Genomic DNA, 20,863 nt, shown 5'->3' with positions numbered 1-20,863 from the left:
ATGGCTGCTTTATACCAGAGGCCACTTTCCAGGACCACCCTGCAAGAAAAGGGCTAGCACTATTGCACTTATTTTTTTTAATTTTGAGAAGATATATATATTGGGGTAGATTCAGTTGTCTAAAAACGTCCTGTGGGCTGCTTTCAGGTTTCTGCAGTTCCAGAAGGCCAAGGGACCCCTACAGATCTTGTGCTGTACCTGCTAGCTCCGTAGAGGTGCTGCGAATACCTAAGGATGTACCTAAATGCAGTGGATGCTTGTGGCAGCGGAGTCAATTGATTTATGTGCAGATAGTCTCTGCTATTATCCATGGTGTCAGAGGTTGCAGATTTACAGCTGATTGTGCAGAGAGGCACATTTTTGGTGCGATGTAGAGATACTTGGGGCCCAATTCTCCCTAAAGTGTAATTTCACCAGGTGCCTTCTTTCTTACCTCCCATCCGTGACGGGCACTTGCATGCTTAGCAATATTTGAAATAATTTTTGGATAAATGGGTTTAACACGGTTATTTAAAATCTGGCCTGATAAGGTGCATTATGCTCACAACTGCACTAGGGAGAAATCGTCAGAGTAGCACAGACCTGGTGTCAGCCCTTTCTGTTAGGGCTGGTAGAATTCAGGCTCTGCAGCTGCGGGGAGGGGAAGATGCAGAGCGCGATGAGGCTGGGCTTGCCACTTCTGGGGCTGCTAGGAGGAATAGGAAACATCCACATCTCCAGGATGGGAAATAGAAAATCCTATTTCCTCCCATCCAGGAAAGGATTATAGACCTACAGAAGCAAACTGCCCTGGATTTTTGCATCAATTGCGTGACTAAGAGTTACAGGATTTGCCCCTTCAAAATCTACTCTCGTATGCATTCAAATGTGTAAATTCATCAGTTCTTCCTTGCTTTGTTAAACATTTTGGAATTTCTTAGCCAAAATGAAAACAACCCAGTGAGTTAATAGCATACAGCCTGTGTGTGTGGGGGATGCTGTCTGGTTTAATTACTGAGCTAAGTACAGCAATCATTTATGTTTGCACAGAACAGACTTTGATGTGGCTGCTTAATAGAAGAAAATATCAACCTATGGAAGTACTGGAATCCAAGGAGGAAAGAATGCAGTATAAAATCCACCCAAGAAAAGGAATGTACAAATCAAAGTAACAAAAAGATGTGGATGGAAGGAAGCATGAAAAAAATAGGTCATTAACTAGGATTAGCATTCATGAATGTAGAGTACTCCTACGGAAGAAATCATAGCTGACTAATGGGAGAGCTAGAAAAGAGATTTACAGATAAATGCCCTGCTAATAATAAAGTTTGTAGTCTTAGCCAGAGCATGGCTGCTACAAGCACCTTACTAGATTCAAAAAACTCAACGGGAATGATTAATTCTTATCAGATAGTCCTGGCTTCCCAAGGGAACAGGGCTGAGAGAGACGAAGGCATTCTGTGAATGCCTCCAGCCTGCAAAGAGCAGGAGCTTCCACGGAAGCACAGTCTCATTTTCTTTCTCTTTCCATGCACCGAGTGTGTGTGTACCCAGTTACGTGCAGTTCTCAAGCTAAGGCTGACAACAATCAGCAGAAAGTGCTGTGTGGTCAGAATCCTGGTTTCTTGGATTTTGAATGGAAAATGCACCCTATAGGAACCAAGCTGAGGATATACCACAACAAATGAAAGATGTTGAAAATAAAGCCTCAGCTTCTTGTAGGTGGAAGTATTGCAGTCTTGATGCCATTTAGGATGTGATGGGTGCTGGCAACTGGGCCCAGTGTAACGAAACAAGAGAAAAGAATGTACAACTCACACTCAACATTTCTTGGCAAGATAGTTCATGTATTTTAAAATTAGTATCAATACAGTAGAAAAACAGTCTACTGACAAGAACACAAAACTTGCTGTCAACTAGTCTTACTCAGATTAATTCAGAGGCTATTAGAGTCAATAAACCACAGCCAAAATCAAGATTCAGATGCTATTTCTAACATATCAGCAGCACCAGGAAGAGCAGTTTGTAACGATCTAACAGAAGCCAATGGAGAACACTCGAAGCTGTCAAGCTTTGAGAATGTTCCTTGCATTGTGGTTTTGGAGAGGAAAGGAAGGGCTTTGTTAAGGAATATCATGTGGCTGGCCTTCACTAATATTTTAAGTTATTCGGACCAAAAGAAGTCCAATCCCCATAAACAGTTCAGGGAGCAAAAGCTGTAAATCTGTAGCCTTTGGGGGTTTACCTTCACATTCTTTTTTTTTTGGCAGATTATATTCCAATTAACATCCTGTTCGCCTCAGCTATCTATCCAGAGAGAAAAGTCTTCGTCCTTGCTGTACTTTCTAAAGCAATGGGTAATCTCTTTGCCTTTCACTTCAACAGATGTCTGAAAAGAATCGCGTGTTCTTTGGAAAGTAAAAATATAATGATTCCATGTGCAGGTTACAGCAACGGGTATGTTAATTTATAAGCAAGTATCTACGGTTTTTCCAGGATTCTGGAGTGCCTGTTTTCTTTTATTCACAGCATTCAGGACTTTCTTTCTTGGCCCAAGTTCCATGTGAATACTCTGTAGATCTTCATCAGAACATAGCATCAGGGCATCTAAATCAATTTTTTCCCTCATGAAGACTGGAAGAAACTCATCCAGCATCTGTGATGCCAGAAATACCTCAAGGGGTGTGTTCTCCGCGTCCTCGTCATCCCAAATAACTTCTTCCTCCTCCTGCCAAGGGGTATCAGCACCATTTTGGGCATCGTCTTCCTTGCCATTCTCAGCATTTTCATACTGAAAGAGCCCAATGGACATTTTAAAGCTTACATCTTCTTTCTCAGAAGACACAGTTCCAGGATTTAAATCCGCAGCCAAATTCCTTCCAAATACAATCTTGCCGAGACCTGGCCGCTTGAAAATGGAAAGCTGACTGTCATTATCTGAAAAGTCTTTCTCTTCGAGGTCATTCAGTAATTCCTCCTCCTCTTTCTCATCAAACAAATGCATCACAGTTGTCCTACCTGTACCACCCTCCTGGTCACTGCTTTGTGTTTCCCGGCTTCTTGTGCTGTCAGCTGTCTTTTTTGCCTTCAGTTTGAAGGTATCTTTCAGATTTTTGGAGAAAGAACTTGTTGTACTTGAAGCAAAGAGGTTGGGCAACTTCACCCTGGAGTGCGTCCCTCTGGAAGAATTTACTGTGCCGACCTTTTCTTTTATGTAATTCTGGTTCATTTCATGCTGGTGTTTCTCTTGGCGCTTCTCACATTCCTTGATTTGTTTCTCCACGTTCCTCTGGGCCTGTGCTTTGAGTTTGGAGACCCTCTTTGGATTCAGGATATTCTGCTCGGTGGCAGCTTTGTCCAGGATTTGGACACATTCATTGCGGTCCCTGCTGGCAGCCACCTCCAGGGGGGTGCGGAGGTCGTTGTCCAGAGCGAAGATGTTGGCACCAAAGTTGATCAGAAAAGAAACACAATGGACGTGACCGTTGCCAGCAGCGTGGTGGAGAGGTGTGTTCCCCCAGATGTCACATTTGTCTGGATCACCTCTGAGAAGGGAAGTAGCATACAGTGAGCTGGATGTACCCAAGCATAGCGCTGCAATATAGGGGCAATATGAGGAGGATCCTTCACTGGCCACAGTGATACGTATTTAATGAGCCACGCAGTAACCTTTTTGGTAGGTGATAGGTAAATGATTAGTAAAGCCCTGATTACACATTTTTCTCCATTGCTATTAGATTAAGCTCAGATAGATACTCTTGTTTTAATTCAACGCTTTTGTTCTCCTAAAGCTGCTTTTGCTCATGGGGTTTGAAAAGCAGAGGCTCGTTTGAAAATAAAGTACCACATCTTGTCAGTTTAATTTAAACCCAGTGGAAAACATTGCTTTGTTTTTAACTCTTGCACTGCCTTCACACTGAACTGCTGCCTGCAGGTGAGAATCAGCTTGAATCTTTTGATACTTATTTGGCAGGATCAACTTTAGCAATGTTCGGAACAGAGCTGGAGTCATCTTGTGACCCACACCCAAGGCAGCCACAGCATCCCAAAACCTTTAATAACTTCAGAGCCAGGGGGCAAATTTACAAGGAGAATTCTACTCTTGGGTGTTCAAGCATTTCAGTGTCTCAGAGATTGGGTCCACAGCAGCTGTGCTATGAACAAAATGGTACATCCCATCACAAAATCTCCTTCAGGCTTGGTTCTCTGGCTTTGAGTATCTCTGAAGAAAAGCACTAAAGGGCCAAATCTGAAAACATCCTTTAGCCTGAAGTGCCATAGGCAGGAGAGGGGTCAGGAGCCCTTGCAGAGCTGAAACGCAGAGCTGCTCGCATGGGGGAAGAGCAGCGGGTCTGAGCGCGCCAGGCTGCGGGAGCACAGGCACTTCTGCAGGGAGGTTGCAGCTGGGGATCAAAGTTTCTCCACTTAGACATATGGAAGCCATGTGTACATATTTCTGCTTTTGTGGCTCTGCCCTGGGGAGCTGCCTGACTGCGGCCAAGCGTGCCAGATCCCTGAATTCCCACATTAGCTAACAGGCTGCATTATCCTGAGCCTTGGGAGTGTGGGGTCATCCATTCTCCCCTGGGTCCCTTCATAGCTGTTTGCAGTCTCTTGTCCCCATGGAGCCTGCCAGCCTTTGAGTCTCAAACAATTGACAGACTAGAGTGTCTGCTTCTGGCTCAATGGGACTTTGGGTAAGGTTTGACATCTACTTTGGGTTCTAATATCCCTCTTTTCCCTGCTTTCCCAAGAAAGAAGCTCACACAAAAGAGAGCAGAGCTACTTGGTCTTGCCTTTATTTGCATACTTGCAAAGCAAGCAGAGAAAACATCTCTCGATGCCTGTGAAGATAAACTTTTTCAAGGTGAAAGGAGTTTATTGTTAGTATTGCTGGATGTCCCAAGGGCCAAATGTATTGCAGGCTCCACAGTCCTAAAATCTGCAGCCACAATAAAGAAAACCATCCTGTGTCTCAGTGCCTTTGTCAGGAAATCTCTTCAAGGAAAGAATGAATTTGTTAAAAAGAATTAAAATCTTTTCTCACAAGAAAACATTGACTGCAGAACAGACTGAACATCTTCCAAAATTCAGCTTCTCCCAAGGAAACCGGTGGGGCCATTCCTCTGACAGCCACAGCTTGCTGATTGTATCAAGAAATCTTGGATTAAAATAGAGGTGAATGCGTATGTTTGAAGATTTTGAGGGCAATACTGTCCCAAAGCTGTCCTCTACCAAGAAAAAGTGTTAGAAATACATTAAATAACAAATACATAAAAATTCTGATCTTTGTGTCATCCACTGTGACTTCTATCAGCTTATATGGCAGAAGACATAGTTTTTACTCTAATCTTGGAAAAAATATTTTGTTATTTGTTCCTTAGCTGTTGTGCTGTCTTCTAGATGTTCAGGGACAAACCTTTATTGACTCTAGATATTTTCTTGGAGCTGCCTTAATTATATGAGTTGAAAACCCGTTGGTCTATTATCGTTTCTGCTGAGGGCACAGCAGTAAGCGTGCGGTCCAAAGGTCTGCTTTATTGTGTTATTACAGCCACACCTGAGCTCAATGAGCTATAAAGCAAATCCTTGAAAAACCTATTTTTATTCCATATTTTCAATTCTATTTTTCATAAAAGAAAACTCAGATACATCCAAATAGTTACTCAACTTTTCCATCCAATCTTCTTTAAACTGTTATGATTGAAAATACAGATCAACTTCATCTCAGCCCGGAAAGAACATTTTATGAACTGTATCCCTTCACAAGAGCAGATTTTATTTTATTAGATCTTCTTAGAGTATCACAGCTTAAAAGGTAGGCTCCAAGCAAGAGAGTACAGAGGGTGAGGAGGCTATTACCATTTCAATAGTACATTTTAAGCACGTAGTACACTTAAATGATACCAGAGATACTACTATTAGAAATTAAACTTGTAGAAAACTTTCCTTTCCTTTCCTTTTGTCTCCCCCACCTAAGTTTACAAGGATCCTACCACAGCTTCTGAAACAGTATTATCATTTTTAGCGTGCTGGTTGTTGCTAATACTATAAAAAGCAGAGAAATAACAATTTAATTGTTCCTGTCTCAGATCTATCAGTTGTGGCTTGCCTCTGGAAAGCATTAAATCTTCATGGGTGCCTACCGACTGCGCTTTGGAAGCAAACGGGAGAGATTTTTTGCTAAAGTCACATTTCCCTGTGGAGCCTGTTTCGAAGATAGGTTTTCACCAAAGGTTGTTGGCCAGCTCCTCCATTACAGAGGGGCAAAGGGCCCTGCTCCTGCCACCTGCCCTCCGCAGGCTCCGTCTATGAGACGGTCCCCCTGATGCCAGCGCGGCGTCACCGGCCACAGGTACCGACCTGCCTGCGGGGTCGGCGCCTAAACCATTGCCGATGGAGAGAAACAGTTCTTGGCAATGCATCAAAAGAAATGACCAGGATTTTCAGCCTTTGGGGTCTGAGGTCATTGGGCCATTAGAAACGTGAAGCACTAATTACAGTTTTGAGCTGCAAGCTTTAAGCAGTGGAAGCTGATTCACTTACCCTCTCCGGCATATGACTTCCAGAGCTTCCAGGTAGCCGTGGTACGCTGCCAGAAGGGTGGGAGTTACCCCGTCTTCATCTGAAGTGTTGAGGTCTTTCTTAGTGGCTTCTTTCAAGAGGTCCAAATTGCTGTCAGCTGCTGCTTTGTGATACCTGCTCGACATTTTTGGCAACTTCGGGCTGCCCAAAGCAGCTGTGAACGATACCCAGACTGCGCAGTCACCCTTCCATCACGGGGATAGTTTGTTAATGATTACAAGTTGAGATGTCCCCGTGAGGATGGAAAGGAGGAGGCAAAGTTCATCCTAGCAGACAGCCGACCTGGAGCTCTGTGTGGGTAATCAGGCACGGATGGTGGGGAAGGCTTTCGCTTTCTGGAGGGTAGCTCTGCTGTTCACCATTTCTCGCATCTCTGACTACTTAAACGTAGAGAGGATCCATTCCTGCCTGTGTCTTTCCCTGACTTCTGGGAGAACTTCAAAAAGACCTTGAACTTCAAAAAAAGCCCACTTCAAAACCCTCAAAAACATCTTCAAAAGGCCGTGAATGTCAGTACGACGAGGTTTCACCCTAAATAATAAAGTATCTCCGAGTTTCGCTAAGATGAAATGTGCAAGCAGTCACCTTTGCTGGGGAAGTCCTTTGTAACCCATCGTTTAGGGTTGCTGCATTTGCAAACAAGCCTCTCCCCTGCCAAATCGGGCATGTCCGTGAAGCCATTTCAGTTACACACATCGGTATGGGGATGGAAACCTGTCAGGACCAGGGTGGTATTTGGATCAAACCGCCAGCAGGTCTGCCAGTCACAGCAGGCAAAACCACAGCCCAGCGTGTGACCCTGTTCACTGCAGCTTGTGTTCCACCAGAGCATCTTCAAACACGTGGCAAATATACTTTTCTCTAACGGGTATTGTAATCTCTATCTTAGGTGCCAAAAATGTGCAAGTTTTCTTCAGGATAGCACAGGGGATTCAAGAAATGGAAACATGATGGGCTGGTACCTGCTGCCCCAGCCTGGGCACTGCGGTCCTTGCTGGGGAGCAGATGGGTCCGGTCCCCATCTTACATAACCACTTCTTGCTTTAGCAATTATTTCCCCTGGTTTCAGTGGTGTTAAGGGCTACCTCTACCAGTGGAAGCTTATAGAATTAGTATTTCTAATTTTTCGGATCAAGAGAGCCATATAAAAGATCAGTTTTGAAACAGTAGCCGAGAAGTCAGTAAGAGACTGCCTGCTGCTGGCTATCTGCTATTCCAGTCACATTCACAGCAGCTGCCAGATAAATGTTAGTTTTTATCAAGCTGTTTTCTGTGGCTAACTGAATTAACCTGTATCTTAAAGAATCTACCCTCAGCAATTAGCAGGCAGGTTTTGTTGCTGATGATGCCCCTATTACAGAAGCAGTAGCAATCGCAAACCGACCCATTGCCCAGAGCTGGGGCAGCTGCGGAACGGAGTGGCACCTCATTTACCTCCCGTAATGCCACCGCTGTAACACACCGGGGACCCCTCCAAGTGGGCTTGTTCTCTTAATTATGTTCTCAGGCAGGAATTGAAGAGCTTTACAGGAACAAACTTGTACCAACATTTTTCTTCCATGAGGACAAGGCGAGCTGGTCAGGTCCCGTGGCAGGCTGGCGTCGCTGTGTAAGCCAGCCCAGGTAGGCGCAAACCAAAGTCCTGGTTTTCCTTTGCCTTGTCCATTGGCACAGCCATCCCTGGTGCCATCGCGGATCGCAGGGCAGTGAGGAAAGGCTGTGCTTCACCCAGGGTAACCTCTCCCCGGCATCAGACGGCAGTTTTACCCTCAGCCCTTTTTCAAGTTCCCTGCACTGCCATTAATGCTTTTCTAATAGAAAATGCAGTCGTTTATTCCATTTTCTATTTAGCCAGGCTCAGCACTGAGTTAAATTTACGGCTACTAGAAAAAACTAGCTGTTGCAGTACAAAGACAGGTAATACATGTGTATACATACGTGTGTGTGTGTATATATGTACATGTATATATATGTGTGTATAAATATATATATGTAAAAGATTAGCAGTTTCTTGATGCCATTGGATTTTATCTCCTTTACTGGGTAACGCAAGCATTTTTACTCTCAAAAGTGCAAAATGATGACCAAGGCACATACTGCATATACCACCAGCGCCTGGTAGAAGAGAGGAGACAGCATTTTTCTTGCACGTTGACATTTCACGTTGTTAGCTGCAGCCACGAAAGTGTGTTGGTGCTAAAAGAGACCTTTTCATTTTTAAGATTGTTAATCTCTACTACAGAGGTAGTAGTGCTTTTCTGTTAATTAATTCAGCGCACTAAGTGTTGATCTCAGTGTGATTTTTATCATCTAACATCTGAAAATACTGATTTTAAAAGACAGTTACTCTGCGTGATGCTAAGTGGGGAACTATAGTTCCAAGTTTTAATTAGAGGTAAAGCAAAACCCAGGTCAATTGGAGAGAAGCTCTGGGACTTCGCACACTTTGTTATTATTTATGTCACAAAAGTGGGCATCACAAAAAAGAAAGAAAAAAGAAAAGACCAAACAAAATCTCCATCTGTTTCTAAACTCCTGGCATTTGTTCTTCCTTGTGCCTTCCAAAAAACTCAACTTAAAATGCAATAAATGATTCAACATCAAATGAGCTAAATTTCTCAGCTTGAATGCAGGTTTTTCTTTTGAGACTAAAGCTCAAAATTGTGAACTTTTTAAACTCCCTGAGTAGTTGGACTGAAGCTTTTCTTTCTGAGTTTGAAAAGAACTTCAAAACTGTTCCACTTTCAATTGAAATGTCTTACCAGGCTCAGGAGAAATGCTGTTGTGATGGTACGTGGTGTTGTAAGCTAATGAATTATTTAACTAGCAGCTTTGATTTGTTATTGGATTTTGCTATGTCTATGATTATTGCTCTTTTTTTTTTTTTTTTTGAGAACAGTCTTAAATAAAATATTACCAGTTAAACAAACTACTTAGATTGAAAGACTACAGCATCATCAGGTATGTTGTAGATAACTCAGAGCCTGGTCTGAACAGCGATGCCGTTGTGCCATCTGCTTTGCATGAGGCATTATCCAGCACAACATTTCCCCATTGCGACCGTTGTAAGCCCCAAACGTGGTATGGTAAAGGCCATACGAGGGGAGGCAAGTGAGCCTCCGCTTGCCTAATGAGATCCTTGGGACTAATGGGCTTGGAGAAGAATGAGGTTAGTCACACAGGGTAACTGTGGCTACACAATTGAGAGATGACGACAACATTTAAACAATAAAAGCTTATTTCTTCACTCCTTGGAGAGGGGAAACGGCTGTCCCCGAGGAGGCTGTTGCTGGATGCCCTCTTGGGCAGCCCGGTTCCCACAGGGAGGTTGTCACCCACGCTGGTGCCTGCGTACGGGATCAAGGCCCTAATCAGCAGGGAAAGTCTTAAAACTGAAAGGCAATAAAGCCAGCTCTAGCAAAGGCCTCTCTCTTCTCACCTGCACACCTTGATGCCTGGCCATACCGGGCACATAGAAGCAGGCGGTGGGGCTTCTGTGGGGCTAGGGGCCGTGACATTATCTGTGGTATCACAGTGACATTTGCAAGAAGTGTTTTTGCTGGGAGCGCTCAGAAGTTAAAGTCCTGACGTGGCACTCAGGCTTTTTGCATTGCTAAAGCCTTTTGGTTTTGTGGGGTTTTTTTTCCCATGATATCACCATCAGTGCTGCAGACAGTCCCGAGGAAAGCCAGGCTGGGCTCACTGGTGTCGGAAACCCTGTCCTGGGCTCACTGGTGTGAGAAATGCTGCCCTGCTGCTGGCACATGAGGGACAGGGACAACCAAAGCCTGTAGGAAAGCGCATCTCCTGTGCTCCCCGCAGGCTGTACGCAACACCCTGATGCTCGGGGGTGTTTAGCAATGCCTTTGCTCCTAAAGTTAGAAAATCAAACAAGTAAGAGAGAAAAGCAGAGAACCGGAGGAGGAAACCTTGCAAGTTTTTGCAGCAGGAAAAAAAGCAAGCCATGGGGATAGTTTTGTGTCTCAGGGCATGAATTAGCTGGCCAGAGCTACTGTTACAAGTTCAACAGGGGGAATGGTCACACTTTCTCTGTAGGTTAAGCTCAAATTCAGACACATTAAGCAAAGCTACAACTGATTTTTTTAGCACAATCTGATGAATTACATCGTACAAACCTGTGTACTCGAAGACTGATATTAGGAGCTGCTAACACACACACTGCAGGGCAAACCCAGTTGTGGTGGCCGCGGCAGTGGCATTGCCCTACCCATTCAGTGTTGTCTGGCCCAACATCACCTTCCAGCTACAAAGTCCCAGCATGTTGTGAGGCACTGGGAGCTGGCAGCCCCTGAGCTGACTCCAGCAGGTGAGGGGGGGGCTGCCCTTCTGCCACTGCTCCGGCCTCCGCAGACCCTCCCCACGCCAGCAGCATCGCTCCAGCATAGTGCAGGATGGAGCCTTTACCAGCCCAGTCAGCCATGCTCTGGGAACGTGATCCAAAGCTTCCCGGGACTTACAACAACTTAATGAAACTAGGAATTGGGGGCAGGGAAGTTACGAGTAAATTTAAATTCATATCAGATTTGCTTGCCTGAAAATAACTCATCTGCGTGATTCTTTAAAGGATGTATACCTGAAACACTTGTTTTCCCCTACTGTGTTAGGTAAACCCAAGCTAAACAATAGATACATAATATGATCAGCTTGTGTCTGGCTTCAGAGTTTGCTTTGTTAGTTTTCTGTATGCTCATTGCTTTTGAAAACAATGAATCTTATTATTAAAAACGAAAGGGAAAAAGAAAGGGGAAAAGAAAGGGGAAAAGAAAGGGGAAAAGAAAGGGGAAAAGAAAGGGGAAAAGAAAGGGGAAAAGAAAGGGGAAAAGAAAGGGGAAAAGAAAGGGGAAAAGAAAGGGGAAAAGAAAGGGGAAAAGAAAGGGGAAAAGAAAGGGGAAAAGAAAGGGGAAAAGAAAGGGGAAAAGAAAGGGGAAAAGAAAGGGGAAAAGAAAGGGGAAAAGAAAGGGGAAAAGAAAGGGGAAAAGAAAGGGGAAAAGAAAGGGGAAAAGAAAGGGGAAAAGAAAGGGGAAAAGAAAGGGAAAAAGAAAGGGAAAAAGAAAGGGAAAAAGAAAGGGAAAAAGAAAGGGAAAAAGAAAGGGAAAAAGAAAGGAAAAAAGAAAGGAAAAAAGAAAGGAAAAAAGAAAGGAAAAAAGAAAGGAAAAAAAAAAAAGAAAATAAAAAAGAAAACTAGATGATCCATGTTTGCAAATTTAGGAGTCTCTGGGAAGTTAATTTCTAGCCAAAGGTTGGCCGAAGGTTGGCCGCATGCTAATACTATTGATGGCAAAAGCAGAAGTGTAATTTCTTTTTGTGCTGCTAACATCAGGCACTGTTTCTTGGGTGCAGTTACTGCTCCAGGCTAATGCCTGCTTATTGCTGCGAGCAGCATCGTGCACCCTTGGTATCCCCACTTGCCTAATGGCTCTATCTCTGCATTTGCCATGTTCTCACAAGGGTGAGAGTTAAAGGAATGTACATTTTCAAATCACTTCCACTAGCCACCTGCTCTGCCTGTATGGATCCTACTGCTTTGCCAGGCAGTGCACCGATGGCAACCACACGCTTTGCAGGTACCTGCCTCCGCTCATGCTGTTGTCCCGTCCAAGTTCCCAGTGCTTCGATACCCACCAGCAGACAACAGAAAACTCTGTCTCACAGCTCTGAAGTCTTTAAGAGAACTGAAGCTACTGTCACTTGGGCTGGGAAACCCTAAAATCTGCTCTAGGCACAGTCTATAACTGTAAAATGAAATATAAATGGATATATTTTACATTAATATATGGTACATTAATACAAAATCTGTTATTCCCTGAAGCCAAATTTAACATCCCATTCCTAAATTACCATCCATACTATTACTTTTCCTCTTTTTCTATGATCTATCTTTTTGCTTTCTCCCATCTCAAGAATTCAATTACTTTTAAAAATACGAGTCTTTGGGGGTTTTTTTACAAGTCTGTCTGAAATCAAAAGCATTGTGGTAGCTAAAAGGTAATATAATTCTCGGATTTTTTTTCTTTCCAGGCCTCTTCCCCACAGCTTTTGACAATGACAGTCCAACCAAAGCCTCCAGAGATATTCCAATCTAAAGATCTGATCTAGGACTTCTCTTCCTTAACCTGCCACTCATGTTTTCCTCCTAATTAGATCCATATCTGCATTGCAGATTTGCCTATACAGGGAACAAAATATTCTCAGTTACATTCAAATCTCCCAGCGGAATTATTTTAAATCATCAGAAAATCAAAGTGGCACACAAATCTCCTCGTTAAAGAAAATAACTGTCAAAAAGACATGCATTTTTCCATGCAACATCTGGCAAGGGAGTACATTATCACAGCAAGGAAAAAGATGCCTTCAAACCAGAAGGAAATAACAACCCCTGCCGAAGGCTTACTATTACCTTAAGGTCTCCTGTGAGTTCTCCTCCTCCCAGCGAGGAGGCTGCATCTCAGGGAGGGGCAGGTGCAAGCTTTCTGTCCCCCGGGCAGCAGAAAGGCTGCACCTGTGTGGAGCCTGACCCCGGGCCCTATATAATCCTCCCTGGGCCATCCAGAAGCAAGCTTGTGGTGGTGGGCTTGCTTGAGGAGCTGCAGTGCTTGTGCACCTCAAGGATGTGGTGAGTGGGGCTTGGGGTGGGATGGGGAGCTGGGTCCTTTCCTTGATGCTCTCTCATTTTAGTCCTTTTGCTTGCAGGTTGCTGCTCCTGTTTGGCTTTTTGCTGCCCTTAGCCCCTTGTGCTGATGGCCTGGGGGATCAGGATCTCTTGGGTAATGAGGCTTCTCTGAGCTGGTAGTGGTGTGGATGTGAGCTTTGGGTTTGCTTGGAGCTGCTTCTTCCTGTCTGGGTGTGGAAGGGAGCTCTGGAGGGGGCTGGCTAGCTGGGGGGCTTGCAGGGGGTGTGCCTGCAGGAGGGTGATGGTCTTCCCTCTGCAGAGCGTGTGACCTGCCATGAGGATGGGATGGAAGTTGAGTTTTCTGGAGAGCTTGGCAACTACTCCTGGCATGTGCATGTTGTTGGTACGTACTACTGCTGCCCCGGCCCTTCCTGCTGCAGCCTGAAAGCAGCTGCCTGCCTGCATGGCTGACCTTCCCTGTCCTCCCCAGATGTGAGTGGTGAGGAGATCGTGTCCTGTGACCCCACTGTCTATTATGAGAGGCTGTTGCTTTGTGTCCTATTTGTCAACTGCACTAGCCTGGAGGTAAAGGGGTTTTTGTTCTGGGAAGTTGCTGTGATTATGGATTTTTTTTTTCCTAGCTGGGACTGGGTTTAATAAGACTTCTAGCTCTATCTTTCTTAGAGTAGCAATAATTATACTTCTGATAATGTAAAACTCTTCTAGAAGAGCAGCTTGTGCCAGGAGTTGAAAAAAAACTACTAGAATGCTTTTTCTTTCAACTGTGCATTAAACCCCCTCAGATGCTGCCAGAAATGTTGTGTTCTCCTGTAAAGGAATTGAGCTACTCCAAAGGATGTTTTGTACGCAGGGGGACTAGCCTCAAGAGCTGCAAAGCACCCTTTGTTTACATCTCTATATTGACAGAGCAATTAACACATGTTGCTCATAGCTGTTGAGGTAGAACAGTAAGTGGGAGACCAACCCAAACTAGCCTCAAAAACAGGGGCTTTACTGGTATCTGTTGCTTTTAGGCATTTGAAATACCGCAAGAGTCTTGGTTTTGGCACTTACAAACTTGTTTCTTGAACAGTTTACTCTGGCACTACAACTTGCTAGCCCTTGGAGCTTTTTCTTGACTCCTGCAGCTGTCTTTGTATCCTCCGCTTTCAACCTAACCTTGTGGCCCCATGCTTTCCTAGAGAACTTGGCATTATTTTTTTTATAGGGCTCTAAAAAATAAGTTTATCTTGGTTTGTCTGGTATAAACTTCTAAAACAACTTTTAAGTTAAGGCTTAGTTTCAATGGCTTCTAGTTGTCCTTGTGCTGTGCTGAGTACTGCTGCCTCTTCCTAATTAATGTCTCTTGTCCATAGCATGGTCAGTACCAGCTAAGATTGAAGCTGATGGTGAATGACACTATGGGAGAGGAGAAGAACATAACCTACAGCACCCACTGTGATAGTGTTCATGCAGATGAAATCATTACTCCTTTCTTCACTGGTGCAACAATCGTTACTCCTTTCTTTGCTGGTGCAACAAACTGTACAAAAGACTTGATGGCAGTAAGTAGAGGACTAGGAGAGCTATAGATCCTGTTTAGAGGCTTGCAAGGCAGGGTGGCTGTCTCCTGGAACTGCATGGCTGGGATCTGGGGAAAGCTCCAGCCAGCTTCAGGGAGGTCTGTTGGCTGCATGTTCTTCTTGGCATGACCGTAGCTCTTTGAAGAGCTAGTTTGCAAATAGTCATTAATGATGTACATGGTCTGGCTCCAGCCCTTCTGCAGGGGGAACTGGGATGCTGGTGCCAGCTGTCTACTCTGGAAAACCATAGCAGAGACTTTTCTTAGCTGTAGGATTGTGACTGCTGTCTGTTCCTATGGTCTAACCCTTGTGCTGTGTTCCAGGTTACTTTCCCAAGACTTATTCCAAGCTTCAGCGATGAGCATGTGGTATGTGCCTTCTGTCTTGCAAAGGGAGGGTGGGGGAGTGCCAGGGTTTAGGACCAAACCTGAGCCTTATGTCTTCAAGCTGGAGTAGTTCCCTCTCTGGGGTGCTTGTCTTGTTGGGAAGCCTAATTCTATGCTATCAATATAAGGACCTTGAATGTAGAGCTTGTGAGGTAGCAGTCCTGCAGGGTGACAAACTGTGTAATGCCTTGCTGCTGCACCTTCCCAAGCAAGGTTCTCCTGCTTTGCAGGTTCCAGCAACTCCAATGACCTGGACTCTGTCAATTGATGATGGAACAAGAACACATCAGCTGAGCCTTGGGCAAGCCATGCAGCAAGGCTATAATCTTCTAGCTGATGGCCGCAACCTGACCCTTCAGGTGGCTTTTACTGCTGCTGGAGTTGTCTCCTACAAGGTAGGGGAATAAAGAGCTGGCGCTGAGGAGGCAGTGCTGCTCTAAGAGGCTGGGTATATCCTTCCTGTAGGCTTGTAGGAAGCACTGATGACTCTTGGGCAGAGCTGCTGTCAAGCTGATGCAGTGCTGTGCCTAGCTGGTCTGCAAAGCTGGCTGATGGCATAGCTGTCACTGAACTGCCCAGCCTGATAAAATGGGGAAGCAGAGTGCACTTCAGACAGCAGCACATCGATGGGCATCTGCCGAAGTGGGAATCTGGCCATAGCCTGTCCTGTGACCATCTGACTGGCAGTCTCATGAGCAGAGCCTTTTTGAAAGAGAGATAGGAAGAAGCTGCTGTTGAAGCTAGTATGAATAGTAGCGGTGATGAACCATAGTATATGGCCCTGCAGCATTGGTTTTACGATGGACTGTGAGCTGAGCACTCTAATGGAGCTCTGTATTTTCTTTGCCAGCACAACGATAAGGTGCTCTATACTGTAGCACTCAAGCTCACGTATGGCCCCCCTGAACATGGCCTGGCTGTGGAGTCAAGAATGATTTGTGCACCAGGTAACACATGGAGAAGGTCAGAACCTGGCCTGCCTCTGCCCTGAGGGAACTAGTGTGATGTTAAACAAGGATATTGTTGCAGGTCCAGCCATCTGTAATGCAACGCACATGACTGTTGCCATCCCAGCCTTCCCGGGGACCCTTACAGCTGTTGGTGTAGAGGATAATACCATTCCAATGGACCAGCTCCAGAAAAATGGGATTAGTCTAGACACGGGGAGAGGGGTCAAGCTACATATTAACAGAGGAGTCCTGAAGTCCAGGGTGAGTTCTGGTCAAGTGACAGGATTTTGTGTGATCACAATTCCTTCCTGCTTACTGAGAGCCAGAGCGCAGTAGCTATGACTGTGGCTAGGCACAGACCTGTCAAGCCAGCCGTGTGCCCTGTGGCTTGCTGAGGGCAATGAGAACTGACTTTATAATAGGTAAGCATCGTTCAAAGGTAATGGGTTTCATGAAGTCTCTTGGGGGGTGGTGGGGGGACAGCTGGTGGTGAAAATGCTCCTCTAGGAGCAGGTTGGTGTTTGTGCCTGGGGCAGTGCAAGTTAATAAATGAGTTGAGTATGAAGAGCACCATGGCCTCAGGGCAAGTGAAACTGCTCTGACGCATGCCTGTGTTGAAATGAACTCTTGTAGCTACACTGAAGAGTAATTCTTGTCTTCCAGCGACATGAGGGGAGCTGCTCAGGACTTCAGTACTACATGTCCTCTCTGAAACTGTCTTTTCACTTCCATGGGGAGACTGTGGCAATGGTGATGCACCCAGAGTGCCCCTGTGACCAGCAGGCACCAATAGGTAAGTGACCAACTCCTGCCACGGAGTCAGCCCGTGTGCTGCTGGGGTAATCCTTCAGCATCACTTGTACTTGAACATGCCCTCTACAGGGGCATATATCTAGCAAGAACACAACAGCACTTGGCAGATTGAGCTGTTGCTGACTGGCATGGCAACCCATGTAAACCTCTTGCAGCTGCTGTGTGCACCCAGGATGGGTACATGGATTTTGAAATCCTTGCTGACAGTACTACACCACTGCTAGATTTGGATATGCTTAGGCTCAGAGATCCTGCGTGCCGGCCAGCCTTCAAGTCTTCTTTGAATGACAGGGTTTGGTTTCATGTCCCACTGAATGGATGTGGGACCAGGTTTTGGGTAAGTGTGTAGCCAGGTTTGGGGAGGGCTTCACATGCTGGGAATGTCCTCACTAATGCTGTTATTCATCTGCAGTTTGATGGAGAGAAGATTGTTTATGAGAATGAGGTGAGGGCATCATGGGCAGACTTCCCACTGCGCAGGATCTCAAGGGACAGTGAACTTAGGTGTGTATGGAAACATCTTACAAAGTCCATATATCCTATATATGAACATAAGACTTACCTGCTCCTTCCTTGTTCTAGGCTAACAGTTCTGTGCTCCTTCAGCAATGGTGATGCTTCCCTCACTATAAGGGTAGATGACCTTCCTTCTCTGGCTTCTTCAGTGAACCAGGGTCCCCTCTCCTTGGTTCTTCTAAGTTACCCAGGTAAAGCTGACCCTGGGCTCAGGTGACTGGGAAGCAGCTGGAGCTTGGGGGTGGGAAGGATGTATGAGCAAACTGTTCTGGTGCATGGGCTTCTAATGATCTGATGTGCTTCCCTCCCACTCATGCTACCTCAGGCAGATGCCTTAAATCTGTGGCTCTAGGACTGACTGCAGCTGGTAGACCAGCTGCTGTTGACAGATGTTCTTCAGGATGTTCTGCACACTAACTTACCTAACAAAGCTTTGGCTCATTGCAGAGGACTCGTACAGGCAACCATACCGTGATGATCAATACCCAATTGTGAGGTACCTACAGCAGCCCATCTTCCTGGAAGTTCAGGTCCTGAACCGCAATGATCCCAATCTCCATCTGGTATTGGATGACTGTTGGGCAACAGCTTCACAAAATCCAAGTTCGCTTCCTCAGTGGAATATTGTTGTTGATGGGTGAGTGCCCTGCCAGAGAAATGACACCACCTTTGGTAGTGGGTGGGAGGATTTGCTACTTCTCCCCCCTACTTCAGAAGCAGAACCCCAGCTACAAGGGCTTCATCTGAGGTGGCTCTCCAGGTACCACCCTGGTATGCTGGAACAGGCATAGGTGCTGCCATCTTCCTACCTTGAATTTTAGCCTGCTGCTAAGAAAATCAAGCCCCAAATCTTGTCTACCCTGTTGTTCTGACTTGCTGCTTACCTGTTGGCAGGTGTGCGTATGACCTGGACAGCTACAGGACTGTGTTCCATCCTGTGGGGCATGGTGTCAGCTATGCCAACTATCGTCAAAGGCTGGAAGTGAAGACTTTTGCCTTTGTCTCTGGTGACAAAGCCCTCCCTGGCCTAGTAGGTGACATTATTCTCCTACTTAGAGCAGTAAGTAGGAGCAGTTCTTGTCTCAAAGTGAATGGGCCTCTCATTCTCTTTCCTAGGTGTACTTCCACTGCAGTGTTCTGATCTGTGACCGTTTTCAACCAGACTCCCCGCTGTGTGTGCCAAGATGCCCTAGGCCATCTAGAAGCAAGCGAGGTAAGGCAGAGCAGATCTTGGGTTGTACTGATCCAAGATAACCTGCTCTACGCTGGGGTTTACCTCTGCTGTGTTGCTGTTGCAGGGAGTGGGATGCCAGGTGTAAACACAGCAGTGGTGAGCTTGCGGGGTCCTGTTCTGCTCGTGCCAGAAGGATGGTCTGCAACCCAAGGTACTGAGGCAGTGTGGTGCTAATGTATGTTGTGTAGGTTTCGTGAAAAGCAGTCTCCACACTTTTTTTTTTTTTTGCATCTTTTGTAGGGACTGCTCTTTTGAGCAAGGAGGCATGGACTGTCATTACAATGACTGCTGTTGGCATTCTTTCTGTGGTGGCCACAATGCTACTATTTTTGGCTTTTCTTAAATGCCTAAAGAGAAGAGCATCCATGGTAAACATGGTACGTTAGTGTATCATTTTTTACAAATAAACTTGGAGTGGAAATGTGACTGTAAAAGTCTCCTGGATGAGTTGTGTAGCTGTGGATTTGTTGCTGGGTAACATTCAAAGTAGTAGACTGGACAAAGATGAAGTGTGGCTCACTGAGCAGTGATGCTGCTCTCAATATTTGTAGTTTCAGTGAGAGCACTGAGCAGAACCAGAACTGAAGCTCTTAAAAGCCAAAGCTTCTTGGATAAGACTCAAATGACAATGACAGTTTCCCCTATCCTCGATAGTTTCTTCAGCTTCTTAAATCATGTTATAGGATGACTGACAGGGTATAATTAACTCTTAATACTGTGAGAACTGGCTTCTTAATACAAGATCCCATGGAGTTCTCCTGCCTTTTCCTAGGATTGTAGAAAAGAATTTAACTGAATAAAAACAGTAGTTCAAGACAAAGTAGTGCTCCTTAACACAGGTTAACTGTGCAGTTGTTAAGCCTAGTGTTGGTAGCTCAACATCATCTAGACCCTTTTACAGCAGTAACCAAATAGTATAAACTTACTACTAGTTTAGCTGGGGTTACATGAAAATGAGCAGTGTCTTATAACAGTTACTAGACAGAATTGAAGCCCAGCTGTGAATTGTACTTCATGGTAATGACCTAGATTACAAAAACTCGTTTCAATCGTGGGTGAACATAAGGTTTCAATAGGGTGAAAGGAAACTGCTCAGTGAATGTTGTGTGGTGCTTGAGTACGTGTGTTCCATGTAGTAGCTTGGCTGTAATGGATAAATATCAATCTGTGCAGCAGTACTCAATGCCACATTACTTTTACCTTCAAGAGCAGCATCAGTCACTTCAGTTTGGTTCTGGCATGTCATAACCGAGTCTGTGCTGCAGCAGTGGGGAGAGCAATGCATAGGTCCAACCAGTCTTAAGTTTACTGCTAGTGAAGGTGGAAATGAATCAACTGGCTATAAAAGACAGGTACATCTCTTGCTGAGACTTCTACAGACCAAGACAGCTGCCACATTAAAAGCAGTATCGCTTTGTCAAGGTTAAACCTCAGGCTTCTTGAGTCTGTAATGCTTCTTACTCTATGAGATTATACTGTATTGCAGCAGTAGTCAGCCAGGGATTATGGGGGGCTTTTGAAAACCAATGGCTTAAAACCAAGGGCTTAGGAGGCTTATGAATAGGTTTGCTCATTACTAACAAATTACTTTTGGTTCTACCACTCCCAGCCTCTCTCATTTTAGTGACAAATACTTCAGGCTGATTATGGATTGCAGAAAAATGTTTGTTTACTGGGTCCACTTCAGGTTTGTTGCCTCTGCTTTTCTTGTGGCTTTCCCCTGCCTGTCGGGGTAGGGGGAGTTCAGTGCAGCATGCTTACTCCATTAATTGACTATTGCATATTCCTGGTCTTTCATCTATGTATGAAACTGAATACTGCTTGTCCTCTTAATAGTCATCATTAAAGCAAAATCTTCAGTGATGAGCTAATAATATTGAATCTCCCGTTGTTGTGTTATGTTCCTGTTGAACTTTGCAGCCACTTTCCTTCTTGAAATGCTTATCAGATGCTTTTGTTCATGACTGATTTCATTCAATTTTTAAAAAAATCCATGTTATGCCAAAATCTGCAGTAAGTGCATCTCTTCACAGAGCCTAAGACACTTTTTTTCATGTAACCTGGTGTTGTGGTTTAAGTCTATCCAACAACTAAGTACCATGCAGCCACCTGCTCCCCACTGCTCCTAGTGGGAGGGGGAGGAGAACTGGGGGATGGGGGAAGGTGACAGCTGTGGACTGAGATAA

At 45.1% G+C, this 20,863-nt stretch overlaps 2 protein-coding genes across 2 annotated transcripts; one reads left to right on the top strand and one right to left on the bottom strand.

Moving 5' to 3' along the window:
• Window positions 1-1,805: 1,805 nt before the first annotated feature.
• Window positions 1,806-6,754, bottom strand: ANKS4B (ankyrin repeat and sterile alpha motif domain containing 4B). Its single transcript, XM_040593372.1, has 2 exons — window positions 6,526-6,754; window positions 1,806-3,524 (listed from the first exon to the last, which is right to left on the bottom strand). Exons 1-2 carry the CDS (start codon window positions 6,687-6,689, stop codon window positions 2,447-2,449), a joined length of 1,242 nt encoding a protein of 413 aa, XP_040449306.1. The 5' UTR covers window positions 6,690-6,754; the 3' UTR covers window positions 1,806-2,446.
• Window positions 6,755-7,229: 475 nt separating this feature from the next.
• ZP2 (zona pellucida glycoprotein 2) lies at window positions 7,230-19,486 on the top strand. Its single transcript, XM_040590479.1, has 20 exons — window positions 7,230-7,262; window positions 8,072-8,187; window positions 13,016-13,198; window positions 13,276-13,349; window positions 13,515-13,598; window positions 13,686-13,780; window positions 14,572-14,760; window positions 15,102-15,146; window positions 15,395-15,559; window positions 16,015-16,111; window positions 16,194-16,375; window positions 16,778-16,907; window positions 17,083-17,264; window positions 17,340-17,431; window positions 17,510-17,634; window positions 17,891-18,080; window positions 18,338-18,473; window positions 18,560-18,656; window positions 18,742-18,828; window positions 18,918-19,486. The coding sequence occupies exons 1-20, from the start codon at window positions 7,230-7,232 to the stop codon at window positions 19,061-19,063; spliced, it is 2,448 nt and encodes an 815-aa protein (XP_040446413.1). The 3' UTR covers window positions 19,064-19,486.
• The last annotated feature ends 1,377 nt before the right edge of the window (window positions 19,487-20,863 follow it).

The sequence above is a fragment of the Falco naumanni genome, chromosome 4, assembly GCF_017639655.2.
Source record: "Falco naumanni isolate bFalNau1 chromosome 4, bFalNau1.pat, whole genome shotgun sequence".
NCBI lineage: Eukaryota > Metazoa > Chordata > Aves > Falconiformes > Falconidae > Falco > Falco naumanni.
Note: the sequence above shows the minus strand (reverse complement) of the source record. Positions and strands in the feature narration are given on the sequence as shown.

Coding starts and splice junctions, on each gene's coding strand:
- ANKS4B (XM_040593372.1), bottom strand. CDS start 6,689: ATGTCGAGCAGGTATCACAAAGCAGCAGCTGACAGCAATTTGGACCTC. Junction 3,525..6,525: donor GAAGTCATATGCCGGAGAGG/GTAAGTGAATCA, acceptor TTCCCTTCTCAG/AGGTGATCCAGACAAATGTG.
- ZP2 (XM_040590479.1), top strand. CDS start 7,230: ATGTCCGTGAAGCCATTTCAGTTACACACATCG. Junction 13,781..14,571: donor TCAACTGCACTAGCCTGGAG/GTAAAGGGGTTT, acceptor TCTTGTCCATAG/CATGGTCAGTACCAGCTAAG. Junction 18,657..18,741: donor GCCATCTAGAAGCAAGCGAG/GTAAGGCAGAGC, acceptor TTGCTGTTGCAG/GGAGTGGGATGCCAGGTGTA.